This window comes from Pogona vitticeps, chromosome 2 (genome assembly GCF_051106095.1).
Source record: "Pogona vitticeps strain Pit_001003342236 chromosome 2, PviZW2.1, whole genome shotgun sequence".
Taxonomy (NCBI): Eukaryota; Metazoa; Chordata; class Lepidosauria; order Squamata; family Agamidae; genus Pogona; species Pogona vitticeps.
Genome location: NC_135784.1, coordinates 62,856,550 through 62,876,422, shown reverse-complemented (window position 1 = coordinate 62,876,422; position 19,873 = coordinate 62,856,550). Strand labels below are relative to the sequence as shown.

Sequence of the window (19,873 nt, the reverse complement as noted above, 5' to 3'; positions counted from 1 at the left end):
GTTTGATATAGCTACAAAAAAGGCAAGTTCTACTTTAGGCTGCATTAACAGAATCATAGCCCACAATTCTAACAAAATATACTTCACCTCTTCTGAACAAATTCAAAGAAGGGCAGCAAGGATGATCAGGGGCCTGGAAACCAAGCCTTATGAGGAAAGGCTGAAAGATCTGGGCATGTTTAGCCTTGAGAAAAGAAGATGGGGTGGGTGGGTGATATGATTGCACTTTTCAAATATTTGAAAGGCTGTCATACAGAGGAGGGGCAAGATCTGTTCGATCATTCCAGAGTGCAGAACCCGCAACAATGGGCTCAAGTTAAAGGAAGCCAGATTTCACTTGAATATCAGGAAAAACTTCCTAACTGTTAGAGCAGTACGACAGTGGAACCAGTTACCTCAGGAGTTGGTGAGTGCTCCAACACTGGAGCCATTCAAGAAAGACTTAGATAATCACCTGGCAGACATGCTTTGATTGTATTCCTGCACTGAGCAAGGGTTTGGACTTGATGGCCTTGTAGGCCCCTTCCAACTTCACTTTTCTATTATGATTCTATGGTTCTATGCTGAAATTTTGTTCCATGATAGCATGTAAGTTTGATGGCATTTCTGATTCTTCCTCTGGAAGGTCCCAAAGGCTCCCATGGAATCCCTTTTGTTGTGGGGAAGCCACTGGAGGCCACAGGATGCAGGGAATAGTCTTTCATTTCCAAAAATCACCAGGATGATTTTACCTGTGGCAGTGCTTTTTAGAAATTAAAGAACCCCCCCCCCCCCGTTCTGCAGCCCCCAATGACTTCTCCATGATGAAAGGATTTCCACAGGAGCCTTGGGCCCTTTGAATGGAGAAGAAATTGGAAACATTTTATTTCTGAAAAATTTCTGTAGGCGATGACTTTTTTTGGCAGAGATTGCAAAACAGTATTTCAGCCACTATCTCTGAGTTTCCGATCACAGTAAAATTTAGGGTGAACAACATTATTACAGTTATTCGTTCTCCGTGCTTACTCCCAGTAATACCACTACATTTTTTACAAGCTTGAATTTTACTGTGCAGCTGACTCCATAGTCCAGTGAGTTGGGTCTCTGGCTGCAAAGCCAGGACTTGGAAGTTCACTTCCCCTCTGTGCCATCTGGAAGAAGAGCCAGCCTGTGTTGCCTTGGGCAAGCTGCACAGTTAATTCCATAGGGGATGGTAAGCCATTTCCGAACACTTTATATGAACCAATATTGACTTGACAGTGTGCACTTAATATTATCAGTATTATACTTACAATAACTATAGCAACAGAAGTATACATATACTTCTTGGAAATTGTCGTGTTTTTGTCCCTATCATAAGGATGCTCAGATTCTTCAACTGAGTATTCGGAAGGACAAAATTTATGAAAGACTGAAAACCACTGTTTTGGCCTAACCAATACTGCAGGGTTCTTTTGAGCCTAAAATAGATCTAGGGTGATAGCTCTGTATATCACCTTTAAACATGGTGGGACAAAATTGAAATGCATACTTTTTATGGGTATTAGATGATGGGGGTTCTCTCTCCCCACCCCCAGCACTGTTTGTTGGTTTCCCTTCTGAGAGTATGTAAGCAAGTGAAACATGAAGCAATATTCTTCCCTTCTCTAGCATTTTCCTGTGAAGGGAGGTAAAAGAAGGGGTGGCAAAAAGGACGTGCACTATCTCCACTCTGGAGGAAGCCCATTGAGCAAAAGCAAAAGCAAAGCGTACTGCTTATATACTGCCTCATAGCACTTAAAGCATTCTCTGGGTGGTTAACGTTAATTTTGCAGGCTACACATCCCCCCCCCCCAGCGAGCTGAGTCAACCTTGAGCCATCAACCTGCGATTGAACCCGGGGTCGTGAGCACAGTTTTGGCTGCAGTACAGCAGTTTAACCACTGTGCCATGAGGCTCCTCCATTGAGAACATAACATAAGAACATAAGAAGAGGCCTGCTGGATCAGGCCAAAAGCCCATCTAGTCCAGCTAGATGCCTCTGGGAGCACATGAGACAACTAGATAGCTGTCTCTTGATACCCCTCTCCTGCACCTTCCTTCTAAGCCTGGAGATTTTACAACCTTATCATGGCTTGTAACCTGCAATGGACTTTTCCTCCAGGAATCTGTCCAATCCCCTTTTAAAGGCATCTAGGCCAGATGCCATCACCACATCCTGTGGCAAGGAGTTCCACAGACTAACAATACACTGGGTAAATAATTATTTTCTTTTGTCTCTTTTCACTCTCCCAACACTCAATTTGAGTGGATGTCCCCTGGTTCTATTATTGTGTGAGAGGGAAAAGAGCTTCCCTCTATCCACTTTATCCATCCCCTGCATAATGTGATATGTCTCAGTCATGTCCCCCCTCAGGCGCTTTTCTCTAGACTAAAGAGCCACAAACACTGTAGCTTTTCCTCATAAGGGAGGTGCCTTAGCCCAGTCATCCTTTTACTCGCTCTCTTCTGCATCTTTTCCAGTTCTACTATGCGTTTTTTGTGGTACAGCAACCAGAATTCTACGCAATACTCCAGGTGCAGCCTTGCAAGCATTTTGTACAATGACATTTTTTTTTGCTTGATTTTCAATCCCATTTTAAATGATGGAATTGGCCTTCTTCATTCCCGCCGCACACTGGGTTGACACTTTCATCAAGTTGTCCACCAGCGCACCAAGATCTCTTTCCTGATCTATCACAGGCAGCTCAGAATCCATCCGCTGATAACTAAAGTTTTGAAATTTTTTGCCTCAGTGTGTATTATTGAGGATAGACCCTCCCCCAAGAAACCTGTAGTCAGCAGTGATTCTGCCTATCTTAATAATGGCTGTAGGAGGCTTAAGTGGGTTCAGGACTCTGAGACACAAGATTGTTCTCCTTTCCACTCATGTCACATGCCCAATGCAAATGATCCCCCCTAAAGCTGGAATTATCCAGGGAGTGGTGGAGGGGGACAGGACTCTCCCATTAATCCTGTTCATTACAAACCTCTGCATTTTGAGCCATGAAGCCTATAGATTTCCTCCAATATTAGAGGCAGCCTGGCTTTGAATACAGTTCCTGGGGAACGCATACAGGAGGGCAGTGTTACTTCCGGGCACTATTTGTGGGCTTCACATCAGGGCTTCTGGCTGGTCACTGTGGGAACAGAGCCCTTGCCTAGAAGCACCTTAGGTCTGACCCCGCAGGGCTCTTTTTAGGTTCCTGATGTTCACACAAGGTTGCTTTGACATTGATTAGGGAGCATATTTGTTTATTATTCTACACCACTTGTACTTTCCAAAGAAACACGGCATCAGATATAGCCTGGGTTTTGCTGTTACGTAACTGTACATTTTACTGTATGAATTTTCAGTCTGCTTGGCTCAATACTGTCCATCGCATGTGAAGGCTGCCAGATTGCTTTAGGCGGTAGTATAAATATTTGATCTGCTTTTCTGTTCTTTGAAATTGCATTCCATATGGGGTTAAGGTTTACAGCTATCTCTCTGTATTATACATTGATAGCTGCTGCTGCTTCTTTTATTTAATCTCTTCCTTCTTTTAAGAAAAGTTGCAATTTTCAACAAAAGTAATTTTGAAGGAAAAGTCCCAATTTCCTCTAGCTTTCTTGAGGGTCTAAGCCAAATGTCTTGATGTCTTCCCGTGCAATGATAGCTAAACTATCTTGCAGTTTCTACAAGCACTGCAAAATACAGTGCTGACAGTCTCCTGCTACTCCAGGTTCTGAAACCTGTAGGGTTGACCCCGGTTGTTAATTATCTGGAGTCTCAAAGTACGGAAAAGAACCAAATCCACAGAACAAGAGTTGTCAAAGTAACTGTATATGATGATGTTTACATAGTTCTTTTGTGTGCTCATAAAACCAGATGTGCCTTAAATTACTGTATAAGCGCTGGGCTGTTCTGATGTGCCTTTGAAAGCTGACAAAAGGGGAACAGAACAAATGGCCTCAGTGGTGTCAAAAGGAATGGCAGATTGTTGGGAATGACAAGAGCTAGTTTTTAGGTCGCTAGGGTCTCTGAGTATATATGCTTTATCAAAGAGGCTTGATAGAGTACCACCACTACCTCCTCCTCCTTCCTCTCCCTGGTGTTGGACATCACCATGATTATAGTGCATGGAGTGGGGTAATTCCAAACTATGATCTTTAAGGCTCTTCACCCAATATTTCCCTGTTCTTCCTGCTCTTCTTATCCCACATATTTTACTTTGAGTGTTCAACTGCCACAGCTTGTATTTCTCATTTCTTATGACATGGCTAAAGTATTCTAGCTTTCTAGCATTTTATGATTTCTTGGACTGATTTCATTCAACTCAACAGTTCTTTTTTGGGTTCATTCATTCAAATCAACAAACACCTAGCATGAAACCCATGTTTCAAATGCTTTTATGTTTGCTATGGTAACCTGAAGGCTTGTAAGTAGGATGGAGCACGAAGGCTTTGCCCCGGGGCATCACAATTTAGAGAGTGCTGAAATCTAAAAATGACTTTATTCAACTGAGGTCATGACCAGAGTTTTGACTGCAGTTTAATCACTTTGCCATGAGGCTCCTCCTTTCAGGGAACATACTTTTGGCAAGAGAGTAAGAGGGAATGGGATGGCGGAAGTAGCCAGGGACAGAGGTGGGGCAATACCCACCTGCCCCCATTGACCAGCGTCTAGGGGCCCCAGTAGTGATAGGGAGAAAGGCCTGAACACTACTGCAAGCAGGGTTGTTGGGAGAATAAAGTTGAGGGGATGGCCATATGCACCCCGGAAACTCACTGGAAGAAAGGCAGAACAGAAATGCAATAATAAACAGACAAATAAACAAAGCACTCCCAAAATCTAGGCCCTACCACACCAGTGGCCAAAGGCAACGTGTGTCTGCTTGCTTCCTTTTGCCACAGTTCTGCAGTAAAACAGAAGGGAGCCTCAGATTCATTGAACCCCTGGCATTAAGATCTATATAAGCTGTGGAGGTCATTAACTTTCCTCTTGCCTCCTGAAAACATCAGCAGGAGGTGCTATTAAGGCTGATGGTATTGACTCTGAGAACCTACTTCCCTAGTGCTTTCTCTCTCCTTCCAAGCCCTGCTGGATCTCATCCAAATACATTATTCAAAGAGCGCTCTATTATAGAATTCTCTGTCCTGTGCCTCATAGGAATACTTGGCTTTCTTAGGCTTTCTGAGGTGGGGGGTGGGAGAACATTCAGCGGTCACTTCTGAGCAATGGGTCTTCATGGAGGGGAGCAACAACTGGAGAGCGTCCAGAGGGTGGATGAGGGATTGGATTAAATCTGCAGACTAAGGATTTTCCTCTCCTGCTCTAGGAGGTATATATGTGAGACATGTATCGACACAAATAAATATCCCACAATTTGTCTCCTCGGGCACTGCAGCCCCTTACTGCAGGTTGTACTGGCTATTGACATAGGTTTACCTACATATTGACATAGTGACTGTGAAAAAAAAATTAAAATATATATTTCTTTAAAAAGGGCAGCTGCGTGGCAGTAATGGCAGCCATCTTCCCTGGTGACTTGGCTTCAGAAAGGAATCTATAGGGTTGTGCACATATGTCATACTGTTAAACAATATATTAAAAGGCTATAAAAACAAAATAATAGAAGCCTCCTGGCAGATTAGTGTGCTTCCCTATTGGTCTTTCAGCATTCATAATTTAGGCTTACATTTGATTTCTTGGATTTTCTTGTTTATTCCTTTTTGTTGTTCTCCTCTATTGCTTTGCATTGGTCATTGTAATAGTTCTTTTTGTTTCTAGAGACAGTCGTTGAAAAGATGCCTTTAGGGTTCTGATCTTATTTCTGTCACCTTTTACTTTTGCTTCTCACGTGTCCTTTCCAATTTTAATTGTTTATTCCATCATCCTTCTAGCCTTTTCTTTTTACTACATGTATTATCTTTTTGGCATTCTTCCCTAATAATAACTCCGGTTTCAACCCCCAGCTCTTCTGGTTCATGGTCAGTTGAGTTTATGTGGACTTTAAATTTATCAGGAATGTTGTTATATTATTTTTGGCACTAGAATTCTTTTAGTTCTCTTTTTCAGCTTTAATATTGGATATTGTCAGTTCATGATCAGTACCACAAACTGCTCCTGGTCTTGCTTTGGCAGTGAGAATGCAAGTTCGCCATCTCCTGATTCCAATTCGGTAGACTATTTGATTTCCATATTGCCATCTATTTGATGTCCATGTGTACAGTTGTCTGTTACGTTGCTTGAAGCAGGTATTTGAAATAAACAGATTTTTGGTTTTGCAGAACTCTGTTAGTCCTTCTCTTGCTTAATTTATGTTCCATAGGCCAAATTTTCATACAGCATTTGGTTCTGATTTGTTTCCTACTTTTCTGTTCTAATCACCTATGATTATAAGCATGTCTCATTTTGATGTATGATTAATTTCCTCTTGGATGATTTTATAAAAGCCTTCAGTGTCCTCAGCATCTACAGTTGAAGCATAGACTTTAAAGATGGTTATGTTGACTGGTTTTCCTAGAAGTCTAATTGATATTATTTGGACAGATCTTGCATCACAGTCCTTAACTGCCTGTGCTATGTCTTGCATCAGTATTAAAGCCACTCCATTTTGTCTGGGTTTGTCATTTCCAGAGTAAAACACTTTGTAGTTGCCTGACTTCATATGTCCCATGCCAGTCCACTTTTGTTCACTGATGTCAAGCACTGCAATGTTTAAACATTCAATTTCTTGGTTTACAATTTACAGTTTACCTTGAGTCATACTTCTATGTTCCATGTTCTAATTGTATGTGTTCTGCAGCATCGGACTTCCCTTTCACTTCTGTGCATGTCAGCCATTAGATGTCCTTTCTGCCTTAATTTAGTTGCATAATTTGTGACAGTGCTTATTCATACTTGTCCTTTGCTCCTCCCTAGTAGCTGATTGAGTGCTTTCCAACTGGGAAGTCTCATCTTCCAAGACTATCTCTTTTTTCATTTTGGACTGTCTCATCATAGAGTTTTTAAGGTGAGAAAAAAGTTCAGCAATGATTTACCATTACCTTCTTCTGTGCACTAACAAAAGTTAGGTTGAGTGTCACTGCCATTGTCTGTGAAAGATCTTCCACCAGTATCACCTTCAGCCACTGCCCAGTAGCTGCTCTCCAGAAGCTTCTCCACCCCCGACACCTTTGAAACTGCTCATTCTGTTCTTCTGATGCAGCCATTACGCCTGACAGGGACGGATGCATCTTAGTCTGATGCCTCAGCTGTGAACATTCTGCCTTATATGGCCCTGGACACTGGCCGATTAGCGAGTCCAGGTTCATAATGAAGTCTAGCCACCTGACAACATTGCTCCCAATGTTTGACACACTCAGCCCCCCTTCACCGTGTTAAAGTGTGCGTCCAAGAAGTAGAATGCTTGAGTGGAACATGTTAAATGTGACCAGTTGTGTCAATCAGGTCAGATACAGCCTCCAGCTATAGTAGCATCCAGCTTTAGTAGGGAGTGGGGTTTAGTATGACAGGAAAAGGTACTTAAAAGAACATTATGCTACTAACCTGCGCCATCTGCATGGAATAAAGAGTTATATGGAAAAAGCTAAGCACACATCTGTTTGGAAAACAAGGTAGTTTTTGCCCCTGCATAGTTCTGAATGCTCATTTGTTAAAATACTGCCTCTTGGGGGCAGGCTGTAACTGAACGCAACTATTCTGATGCAAGGCAGCATGGCTGAACCTCCTGCTGGTGTATATAATATCGCAATCACGGAGAACTGCACAGCATTACTAGTTGGGACACCAGACTGTAATTGGGAAGGGGTTGAATGGAGGAAACGGAGAATTTCCAGAATAAAAAGATGGCTTGTTCCTGGTGTTCATGTTACCATTCGCGCTGCATTAGCTAAATCCGCATGGGGAAATGAGCAAATAACCATTTTAACTGCTGTAGTGGGAAAAGAGGGCAAATGCTTGGCTGGTGTCAGATTAGGTTGGGGGGAAGATTTCCAACTACTGTACTTATAACGAGCTCTCTTCATGCTTCAGTCATAGAGTAAAATGAGAATATAACAATTGCTGATAGCAAGGCAGAACCACTATTTAGCAATACATCAGGAACATAGTACAACACTCTTATTGCTGGAGCCCCCTTCAGTTCTCAGAACAGATTCTCTATTCAATGCCAATTGGACCCTCTTCCTGTCTCATCCGAGTTCACCATTTATGCATGCTTTAAAAACAATGACATCTGAAGAAAGCATGTAATTGGGTGCGGATTTGCAGCCAGCCAGTGCTAACATTTACTAAGGTTTGAAGTAGGAAGTAGTCATTCCTTTGGCCAAGGGCTGTGTTCCTTCAAGGATTCTCAAATAATAATGACATGGCATAAATAATGACACGGCAGATCTTTTATGTGACTGGACAAGCTTAGATGCAGCAGCCAAGGATGCTGGCCTCCCTCTAGCGATTCTGCAATTGCAAACAAAGAAGGATTTATGTGTACTTGTGCTAATCTTCTGGCCCTTAGTCTTACTCAGCATTCGTTTGAGAACTAATACATGTCTGACATGTTTGTGTACAGACCATCCATCTCTTCATCCCTACTCACAAGTGACTTAGTTATAGGCAGGTGTGTAGTGGCAACTTTGGAAGTACAGGTATTCATCATGGGTGTCCTCATAACCCACTCCCCCCCCCCAAAAAAGAGTTCCAAAATCCAGGGAATTGCATTGTTCCATAGCAGATATTTTGCAAAGTTAATAGCTCTTAATTGCCCACTCAAGACCATACCACCCTCAAGTATTTCCACTACATGAATAGGATGTAACAATATGCTGCCCCAGGAAATATCCATATATTTTCTAGCTACTGAGAAAACTGTAGCTAATTCAGAGAAATCAGGGAGGGTTGAGGGACTGGCAGAAGATGCCATAATCCCTGGTAAATTTTACTCTCAAACTCAGAGGGAAAAATGTGGTTTCTTGTTCTCACAAAAAGATAGAGACAAGCAAAGATTTATATCTCTACTTCAACATAGGTTTCATTATCTTCCTTACCTAGAAGGCTATTGATATAGCATTAAGTTTATGCTTTCAGGGAAGGCAAACGAAGAAGGCCAGAGGTGTTGCTGATTATTTTCTACTCAATAGTAGATTCATTTCTGGATTTCAATGCCATTTAAATTTTGGTGCCTAAGGGCAAAGCTCTTTTTGCTCCACCCTAGTTGTGGCCCTAAGCATGGGGGGCTGCGTGAGTTTACAATTGAAAGACAGAAGACCTTGCCTCTGACAAAATGGGAGGCTTACACTTAAGCAGACGGAATAATTTGGGGAAGGGTAAAGGAAAATGAAGAAGTTGGCATTTAGTTACAGCCAAAAATGAGGCAGAGAATTAAGCCGCTGTATTTTCCCACAAGTATGCTACATACTTGCTCTGCTCTGTAATCTTTGTAAGACTGAGACACTCATTTTGGGGCATCCTTCCATAGTATCAAGGAAGTAAAGTGCAGATGTTTTTTTCCAGTATGTGTTTTTCGTGGAAATTCTGATGTACAAAAGCCCTTGTTTGGAAACGGTATGATAAATCTGTTAGTCATACTGAATCTAATTGCTTAATTTACTGATGCATGTCATCCATGTTCAGAATTTCTTGATCTGCTTGATCTAGGCCTTTTGTTTTTAAAATCTGAATAAAAATAAAATATAACTAGAAACCTGCAGACAAAGAACTTGCCTCTTTGTTGAAAACAATAGGAAATTCACTCTTTCCATTGCACCCGCTCTACACACAGCCCAGCCCAGCCTCTACTTTGCCCAACCACCCAACCCTGTCTTCCTGTCTCTTTCCCACAAATAGCACAATGTCCCAGTCCAACTTTCCAGATTTTCCACAGCTTTACACTACCATTTTTTCATATCTTGTTTTCTCAAGAAATTTTTTGGGTTCCTCTTGCCATTGGGGTGAAAGTTCTACAGCTAACTTGTTAGGTCAGCATCTTCTCTTGTATCTTAAATACATACGGTGAGCTTTCCCCTATCCCTCTGACTAGCTCCTTCTTGCCTCAATTCTTTACCTCCTCCACCCTTTCCTTCAACCCTCCCCTTCCAACAGCTTCCAGTTTTCTGGTCAGTTGTCTGCAGCCTTCCTTCCTCTTCCTTGTTCCTGGACACGCAGGTGACTCTTTACCCTCCATCTCTTTCCCATCTGCAGCTCGCTCCTGAGGGAGATTTCAATCCCAACACAACTTTCCCAGGTGACATTGAATTTAAATCCTGGCAAAACCTACAGGCACCAGAACCAAAAATGTTAAATGCTATCACTTTAGCTCCTCAGCCAGTCAGCACCAGAGGCTTCAAAATCATAAGAAGTGCTTTACACTCAGTACTGTACTTGCCATGGAAATGCAATGAAGAATAATTACCACAATCAGTATTCTGAGCCATGCAGTTCCAAGCCCCTTGATAAAACATGGATATATCTGTTGTGTTCATGACTGTTCTAATGAGATTTTTTTGAAAAACCAAAGGATATCAATGGAGGAAAGAGGGACTAGTTTGCAATCCAGTAGACAAAGCATTCGCATGAACTGCAAAACGGTGAAAAGAGCACTTGGTAAACTTACAGTTCCCAGCATCTCCCAGCCATGGCTTGCAGCGTTCCTAAGGGAAGAATCTCAGAAACTATTAACCTGACCTGACATTCATTAGTGCTGTCTGCCTAATCCGCAGTTGCTGTGAAAGATGGTGGATACATATTTATTCCTATTGGGGCCTGTGCTTATAAACTACATGGCCTCAAGAACGACAGTAGTAAAAACCTGCCTGCCTGAAGCCATCTGGAAATATACTCCTAATGAACAAGATCTACATATGCTAGTGAAGCTAAGAAAGGAAGAATCATAAAGCACTGATGGTGTGAGATGTCGGGCCAGAGTGGACCAAATGTACAGTATTTTGCTGCCTGAAGTTGAGTAGCAAATGGAACCTCAGCCTAAGCCATGATACATCTGTACACAAAATCACTAAAGTTATTGTGAGGAGGAACAGCCCACAGGCATCTCCTACCACTACGCAGTCAAAAAAAAATAAATATAAATATAAATATAAATATCTAGCTATTTCCAGTCCCTTCATGAAACTCATAATCATCAGCTCCCTTATTCTATCTAACTGTAATATCAGCCTTGCATAAGGCCAATCTGTTAGCGTACCTTGACACAATCTAGATGTATAGTCTATCCCTATAAGCCCAAATCTACAGCACAGGTTGCTGCATGATGTTTGATTCAGAAGACAGAAGGGGAGTACATAAGTAAGGTATAAATGAAAGTGCAGAATCTTCTCCTTCCTCATGTCCTCAGGAGACATCCACTCAAACTGAGGGTTGGGAGAGTGAGAACAGACTAAAGAAAATATTTCTTCACCCAGCGTGTTGTTAGTCTGTGGAACTCTTTGCCACAAGTTGTGGTGATGGCATCTGGCCTTAAAAGGGGATTGGACAGATTTCTGGTTACAAAGCCATGATGGAAATGTATAATCTCCAGACTTAAAAGGAAGGTCCCTCAAAATGCCAGATGCATGGGAGTGGTATCACATATCTAGCTGTCTTGTGTGCTCCCAGAGTCATCTGGGGGGGGGGGCACTGTGAGATACAGGGAGCTGGGCTGTTGGCTTGATCCAGCAGGGCTCTTCTTTATGTTCTTATGTTCTCATCAGTTGCCTCCAAATCCCTTAGATCCTTTACAAGTTTGTATCTGTCACAGTTTTTGGTGTGCCTCATCACAGTGCCACTTTCACTCTTTCAGTTGTTCGCTCCAATTTTTTCTCAGTTATCATACATGAAACTGGTGTCTAGTCTGGCCCAAAGAACCCATTGTAAATGGATCCATGTGGCAAATACAACTATTTGCTACACCCGGAGAGTGTTATTATGCTCATGTCCTGAGGTCAGACCCTGCACAGACAGTTAATTAGCCTCAATACAATGGGATGCTGGATTTGAGAGGCCTTTGGTTTACCAAGCAGGATTTCTGTTCCATTCTGATGTTCTTACACAGTTCTGATCATTCTCCATGCATGTTGGACCAACTTCCACTGAGAGTTTTTCAACTGTCCTCCACAGGTAGCCATTTTGCTCCACTGAAATTTGTACTACTGGTGTATACAAACCAGTGTTAAGGCAATGATCCTAAGCACAGTTATTTTGAAATAAACTGCATTAAAATAAATGGAAATTACTTCCAAATGAAGTGGTTAGAATCAAGAAAGTTGCCTTTCAGATTTTGTCCAAGGAGGACAAACAGTGTCATGTTTGTATTTATGTCTATTTATGTTAAGAATAAGAAGTACAAAAGGCTCGTTCAAGTCAGCTAAGCTGCACCATGTGTCTCTTCGGACTGTGATATTTGTATTTTGATGCCTGGATGACTCCTAATTCCCATCACAACTACAGCTACATTCTCTTTGGTTTTTTTCCATACCTGCTGTACGAAATCCCCCACATATATAGAGTTTCCCTTCCACAGCACCAGCACAGGTGGCGTTTGTTCTCAAAGAGAGAAGAGGAGAAGGCATAGGAGGTCCATCTCTCCAAAAATTCCTCTCAGGGTTATAGATCTCCACTGCATCAAGGCATTGTCGTGCTTGTCCTCTGTCTGGGCCAAGGCAGCCAATCCCACCTGCATGGGGAGACAGACAATAACAAGAAAAGCAGGAAATAAGCAGAAATGCATCAGTGCCAGCATTTCACCACAGCAAGCCTGCAAATCGGTCCAGCCTGCCTGCCTGCCTGCCTGTCTTCCTTCCTTCCTTGCATTTGTACCCAGCCAAAAAGGTCCCAATTGATGATTGCCATCTAACATGTAAGACATGACACAAAAGGAATAAGGGATGTGGAGGGATGAGGGCAATTAGGTTGTCTCTTTCTAACAACCAGATTTTCCTCCCCCCACCCTCCCGTGCCTTTCCCCAGCTGAGAACTAGGTAAGTAATGACACAGAACAACGTTGGGATGAGAACAAAGCAAACGCTTATGCAGTATCAACTCCAAATACTGCAAGCCAGTGTTGTAACAGAGGATCTAGTATGTAAGACAGTTATCAGAACTCCATAGAGTTCCCTATTCTGCACTTACAAGATACCACTCTAGCTGCCTAGAGTGGTCTTAACCGACCAGATAGGCGGGATATAAATAAATAAATAAATACATAAATAAAATAAAATAAAATAAATAATAAAATAAATAAAATAAGAATTTCTTTTAGGATGCAATAATGATCAATTTCCCAATAAATCCACCATTCTTTCTCCATTCACAGGATGACTTTTAGACATTGATTATGTACAAAAGGGTCTTTCTGATTCTTGACTTGCATTTCTTACGACTTTACTAATGTCTGCTTATACTATTATTAGAGCAAAATAGGGAACCTAAATATGTCTTATAAAAATGAAATTTGAAGATTTGGGGTTTGATGTAATAAGACATAATTTTGGAATGTGCTGTTTTTAAATGCTTTTAATAAGTGAGTCCATGAGAAGCTGTGGAAATACATTTTTATGTATGTGTTTTTCATTGTTGGAAACCCTTGGCACTGGGATCTATCCTGATGAGCTGTCACGAGCAGTGTGTGCTCTGAGCTCAGGGACGCTTCAGACATGGAAAGAAACTGACTTGGATGGGTACATCTGTATTGCCAAAGGATGGCATAAACAATGCATGAAGAGCCAAGATTTCTGCCTTTTCTCAGAGCTAGGATAAAGGAGGAGTCATAGGCTGAAACTGGCTGGCTGGAGGGGGGGGAAGAGAGAGGTGACGGTGGTGGCGTTTTGCCAGCCTGCCTGCCTGCTTTCCAGCCGCTGGTCCTAGGGTTTGTATACCAGCTCAATGAAGAGATGCCTATTTGGGTTGATCTTTCCTTATCTATTCCCTCTCCCCACTCCCAGTACTGGAAGAAGATTTAGGCGAGTGAGCGAGTGGCAGGGGGTCCCTGCAGTCTGCTTGGCAGCTGGGCTTCTCCCTCACTCCCTGTTTTTAATACAACAGCAGCAAAGGCAAGTAGCTGCGAAACTCAGCCAGCCGGAAGGCTACTTAAAAATTAACGTGGACAGAGATGTTCACAAAGGGGGAATTGATTTCAGTGAATCAAATCCACATCCATGTTAAAGTAAAGAGATTTCTGGGGGAGGAGTATAAAAACGGTCACTCCAAAAAAACCACAATTACCAGTCAAATTAATACACGCTTAAACGTGCATCCTGTATTCACCCATTTTTACAGTGATTCAAAGCAAGCTAAACCCAATTTAAATGGCAGCGGGGAGAGAGAGGTTAGTAAAGTAGCTGCCATCTTAGGCAGGTATTGACCTTAGGTATCTTGGGTTGCCCCCTTCATGGATTGCTGCCTTGTCGTGGCGAGGGGGCTTGAGTAACTCAGAGAAGCTATGGGCTATGCCGTGCAGGGCCACCCAAGACGGACAGGTCATAGTGGAGAGTTCTGACCAAACGCAATCCACCTGGGGTAGGAACCGGCAATTCCACTCCAGCATCTTTGCCAAGAATGCCCCATGATCAGAAACAAAAGGCTAAAAGATATGACCCTGGAAGATGGGACCCTCAGGTCAAAAGGCGTCCAACATGCTACTGAGGAAGAGCGGAGGACAAGTACAAGTAGCTCCAGAGCTGATGAAGTGGATGGGCCAAAGCCGAAAGGACGCTCAGCTGTGGACGTGCCTGGAAGTGAAAGGAAAGTCCGATGTTGGAAAGAAAAATACTGCATAGGAACCTGGAATGTAAAATCTATGAACCTTGGGAAGCTGGAGGTGGTCAAACAGGAGATGGCAAGAATAAACATCGACATTCTGGGCATCAGTGAACTAAAATGGATGGGAATGGGTGATTTCAACTCAGATGATTATCATGTCTACTATTGTGGGCAAGAATCCCGTAGAAGGAATGGAGTAGCCCTCATAGTCAACAAAAGAGTGGGAAAAGCCGTAATGGGATATAATCTCAAAAATGATAGAATGATGTCAATACGTATCCAAGGCAGACCTTTCAACATCACAATAATCCAAGTTTATGCACCAACCTCCATTGCTGAGGAGTTTGAAATTGAACAATTTTATGAAGATTTACAACACCTTCTAGAACTGACACCGAAGAAGGATGTTCTTCTCATTCTAGGGGACTGGAATGCTAAGGTAGGGAGTCAACAGATAAAAGGAACAACAGGGAAGTTTGGCCTTGGAGTTCAAAACGAAGCAGGGCAAAGGCTAATAGAGTTTTGTCAAGAGAACAAGCTGGTCATCACAAACACCCTTTTCCAACAACACAAGAGGCGACTCTACACATGGAAATCACCAGATGGGCAACATCGAAATCAGATTGACTATATTATGTGCAGCCAAAGATGGAGAAGCTCTATACAGTCAGCAAAAACAAGACCTGGAGCTGATTGTGGCTCTGATCATCAGCTTCTCATAGCAAAATTCAAGCTTAAACTGAAGAGAGTAGGAAAAACCACTGGGCCACTCAGGTATAATCTAAACCAAATCCCTTACGAATACACAGTAGAAGTGAAGAACAGATTTAAGGAACTAGATTTGGTGGACAGAGTGCCTGAAGAACTTTGGATAGAGGCTCGTAACATTGTACAGGAGGCAGCAACAAAAACCATCCCAAAGAGAAGGAAATGCAAGAAAGCAAAGTGGCTGTCCAACGAGGCCTTACAAATAGCAGAAAAGAGAAGGGGAAACAAAATGCAGGGGAGATAGGGAAAGTTACAGAAAATTGAATGCAGACTTCCAAAGAATAGCAAGGAGAGACAAGAGGGCCTTCTTAAATGAACAATGCAAAGAAATAGAGGAAAATAACAGAAAAGGAAAAACCAGAGATCTGTTCAGGAAAATTGGAGATATTAGAGGAAAATTTTGTGCAAAGATGGACATGATAAAAGACAAAAATAAGGGACCTCACAGAAGCAGAAGACATCAAGAAGAGGTGGCAAGAATACACAGAGGAATTATATCAGAAAGTTTTGGATATCCCGGACAACCCAGACAATATAGTTGCTGACCTAGAGCCAGACATCCTAGAGAGTGAGGTCCAGTGGGCCTTAGAAAGCCTGGCTAACAACAAGGCCAGTGGAGGTGATGGCATTCCAGTTGAACTATTTAAAATCTTAAAGGATGATGCTGTTAAGGTGCTACATTCAATATGCCAACAAGTTTGGAAAACTCAACAGTGGCCAGAGGACTGGAAAAGATCAGTCTACATCCCAATACCAAAGAAGAGCAGTGCCAAAGAATGCTCCAACTACCGGACAATTGCACTCATCTCACACGCCAGCAAGGTTATGCTCAAAATCATACAAGGTAGGCTTCAGCAGTATGTGGACTGAGAACTCCCAGAAGTACAAGCGGGATTCCAAAGGGGCAGAGGAACTCGAGACCAAATTGCCAACATGCGCTGGATTATGGAGAAAGCCAGAGAGTTCCAGAAAAACATCTACTTCTGCTTCACTGACTATGCAAAAGCCTTTGACTGTGTGGACCGCAGCAAACTATGGCAAGTCCTAAAAGAAATGGGCGTGCCTGACCACCTTATCCATCTCCTGAGAAACCTATATGTGGGACAGGAAGCAACAGTTAGAACTGGATATGGAACAACGGATTGGTTCAAAATTGGGAAAGGAGTACGACAAGGCTGTATATTGTCACCCTGCTTATTTAACTTATATGCAAAATACATCATGTGGAAGGCTGGACTGGAGGAATCCCAAGCTGGAATTAAGATTGCAGGAAGAAATATCAACAACCTCCGATATGCAGATGATACCACTCTGATGGCGGAAAGTGAGGAGGAACTAAAGAACCTTGTAATGAGGGTGAAAGACGAGAGTGCAAAAAACGGTCTGAAACTCAACATCAAAAAAACTAAGATCATGGCCACTGGTCCCATCACCTCCTGGGAAATAGAAGGGGAAGATATGGAGGCAGTGACAGATTTTACTTTCTTGGGCTCCATGGTCACTGCAGATGGAGACAGCAGCCCCGAAATTAAAAGACGCCTGCTTCTTGGGAGGAAAGCAATGACAAACCTTGACAGCATCTTAAAAAGCAGAGACATCACCTTGCCAACAAAAGTCCGAATAGTCAAAGCTATGGTTTTTCCTGTAGTGTTGTATGGAAGTGAGAGCTGGACCATAAAGAAAGCTGACCGCCGAAGAATTGATGCCTTTGAATTGTGGTGCTGGAGGAGACTCTTGAGAGTTCCCTGGACTGCAAAGAGAACAAACCTATCAGTTCTAAAGGAAATCAACCCCGAGTGCTCATTGGAAGGACAGATCCTGAAGCTGAGGCTCCAGCACTTTGGCCATCTCATGAGAAGAGAAGACTCCTTGGAAAAGACTTTGATGATGGGAAAGTGTGAAGGCAAGAGGAGAAGGGGACGACCGAGGATGAGATGGTTGGACAGTGTCATCGAAGCAACCAACATGAATTTGACACAACTCCGGGAGGCGGTGGAAGATAGGAGGGCCTGGCGTGCTCTGGTCCATGGGGTCACGAAGAGTCAGACACGACTAAACGACTGAACGAACATCTTGGGTTGCACTTAGCTGCAGTCCTTCACTCCAGTCTAGGGCCTGGTCCTCTTGGTAGTCCCAGTTAGAGTAGGTCCATTGAACCAATGAGACTTGGTATACCATGCTCTTTTTGAAGTGCCATTGATTTAGCACTTCTGTTCTCACTGGACTGAATTTATATCAGGGTCTAATTCCAGACACTCTCTCACTGTTTGCTGCCCCAGTTTGTTGGCCCGTTATTTCTATTAGCTCATCACCACAAGCTGCTATTTAAGATTACTCAATTTTCCATTTGTTTCTGTTATAACAGCTTAACAGAGCTAATATTCTCTTCCTGCCTTCCTTTCTTATTTGCTCCATCAAAGCCCATGGTTTTTAATACTGGAATATCAATCAGAGTTCTGACTCACCTCAGCAGGCAGCTGATGAACACAACATGCTCTCCAAACAGCCTGACTCTGTGTGTGTGTGTGTTTGTGTGTGTGTGCATGCATGTTCGCATATGACACCTTTTGATAATGATGATGAGGATAATAATAATCTTAGAACTGCAGGGCTGGAAGGGACCGTATGGATCATTGAGTCCAGCCCCTGTCAAAGAGTTATAGCAGGGAATTGAGCTCCCAACCTCTGGCTCTGCAGCCAGATACTTAAATCACTGTAACCCTGTAGTTGGGATGCCAAAGTAGCAATACACAAACCCAGGTTCATGTTCATGTCCAGACATAAAATTCATTGGGTGCCTTTGACCAGTTACTCTCCCCCAGCTTGGCCTACCTCATGGAGATGATGTGATGATTCCCATCAGCTAGAGATATCCTATCTAATGGTGAGGGGTTCATGGACATTACAGCTGAAAAATGCCTGCAGGATCACGGTTGCTAACCTCAGCATATACAGCTTTGAAGAGCCAGCTGTTTGAATCTCTCATCTTTTGTCCATAGTCTCAGAGTGGCACGTACATGTAATTGCTCTCTGATTTCTGCTGCCCTTGCCTGACCATCTGGTAAATTAGTCAGATAGAGGAGAAAAGCTCCTTAACAACATCTTTCATACAACTGGCTTTAGCCATGAACACACATTTGTCCAGCTTAGCCCTTCATATCCTCCTTAGCTAGACATGTTCTTGCTAATTTCCCTTTACCTTAGTGTGGCTGGGGGGGGGGGGGAGAGAAGGGGCAGCCCTCCCAGGAATGTTTCTTTGTTAAATGCCATGAGTGAATGTGCTGCTTATATACTGCCCCAAAGCACTCAAAGCACGCTCTGGGCAGTTTACAATTTAATTATGCAGGCTACACTTCCCCCCCCCCCCAATCCCCTTGAACTGGGTATCTAATTTACCAAGCTTGGAAGGATGGAAGACTGAGTGAACCTTGAGCCAGCTAACTGGGATCGAGGCAGAGTTTGGGCTGCAGTACTGTAGTTTAAACACTACACCAGAAGGCATCTTTGTGTACTCTTTTTCCTAATATTTCCATAACACCCTGGAAACATGAGGTGCCATTCACCGTTCCAGTCTCATATAGTTCCAAAGCAACTGTATGGCTTATGTGTCAGTGCAATTCCCTTTTTACAGTCAGGTTAACTGAGAAGCAGTAACACTTCTTTGGCCACTCAAGCCAAGTTTACACTTTATGTTTATGTCTCAATCCAGATCTCTTTTGTAACTCTAATGTTCTCTCCAGACATTAGTGACTATAGCATTGACATTAACAATACTAATTTCTTCTCCCAAAGGAAACCGAGGAACCTTAGTTCCGTGAGGATTTCCAGAAATATCATTTTTAAAGAAAGAATCCTGACAGTTCCTTTAGTATAAAATTGCCCTGTGTCTGTAGCATAGACATAAGGGCTGGCTCTACCATTAGGCAACCAACTCTATTCCAGTTGTTGTGGTTGCTGTTGCTGGAATAGACCCACTGAATCAATGAGAGTTACGTAAGTGTTGAATTATTAAACTACCTTGATACAATGGGTCTGCAACTTTCTTGTTTCTCCTCATGCTTTCTAATTGAAAATTGGATGCGATCTTGGCTATTTTGGCTTTGGATGCAGCAACTCTAAAGAAGGGTGTTGTGTGGTAACCGAACCAATCTCCAGGGTTCTTCAACGAGTAACTCTTCCTTCCTGCAGCTCTTTTCCCTTGAATGTTCACTGTAATAATCAGTAGTTTCTGCTTTCCGTTACATAACCAAAGGACATATTATATGCTTTATGGTTTCCCTCTAGTACTTCTTAGTTAGTCTTACTCTCAATCCAAAAAAATGATTAGCATTCTGTGCATCGAAATTTCAAATGCTTATATCTTTCTCATAGTCA

The 19,873-nt window shown here is 42.6% G+C and overlaps 3 protein-coding genes across 3 annotated transcripts in view; 2 read left to right on the top strand and 1 right to left on the bottom strand.

The window, feature by feature from the left end:
- The window catches only part of MGLL (monoglyceride lipase), a 282,792-nt gene that overhangs the window by 38,621 nt on the left and 224,298 nt on the right, over positions 1-19,873 (top strand). The window lies entirely within an intron of this gene.
- LOC144586942 (uncharacterized) overlaps positions 1-19,873 on the top strand; it is a 269,494-nt gene that overhangs the window by 109,991 nt on the left and 139,630 nt on the right. The window lies entirely within an intron of this gene.
- The window catches only part of KBTBD12 (kelch repeat and BTB domain containing 12), an 81,990-nt gene that overhangs the window by 8,271 nt on the left and 53,846 nt on the right, over positions 1-19,873 (bottom strand). Inside the window, exon 5 of the mRNA XM_072989534.2 lies at positions 12,450-12,647. Within this exon, the coding sequence (XP_072845635.2) occupies positions 12,450-12,647 (198 nt within the window). The remainder of the gene's footprint in view (positions 1-12,449; positions 12,648-19,873) is intronic.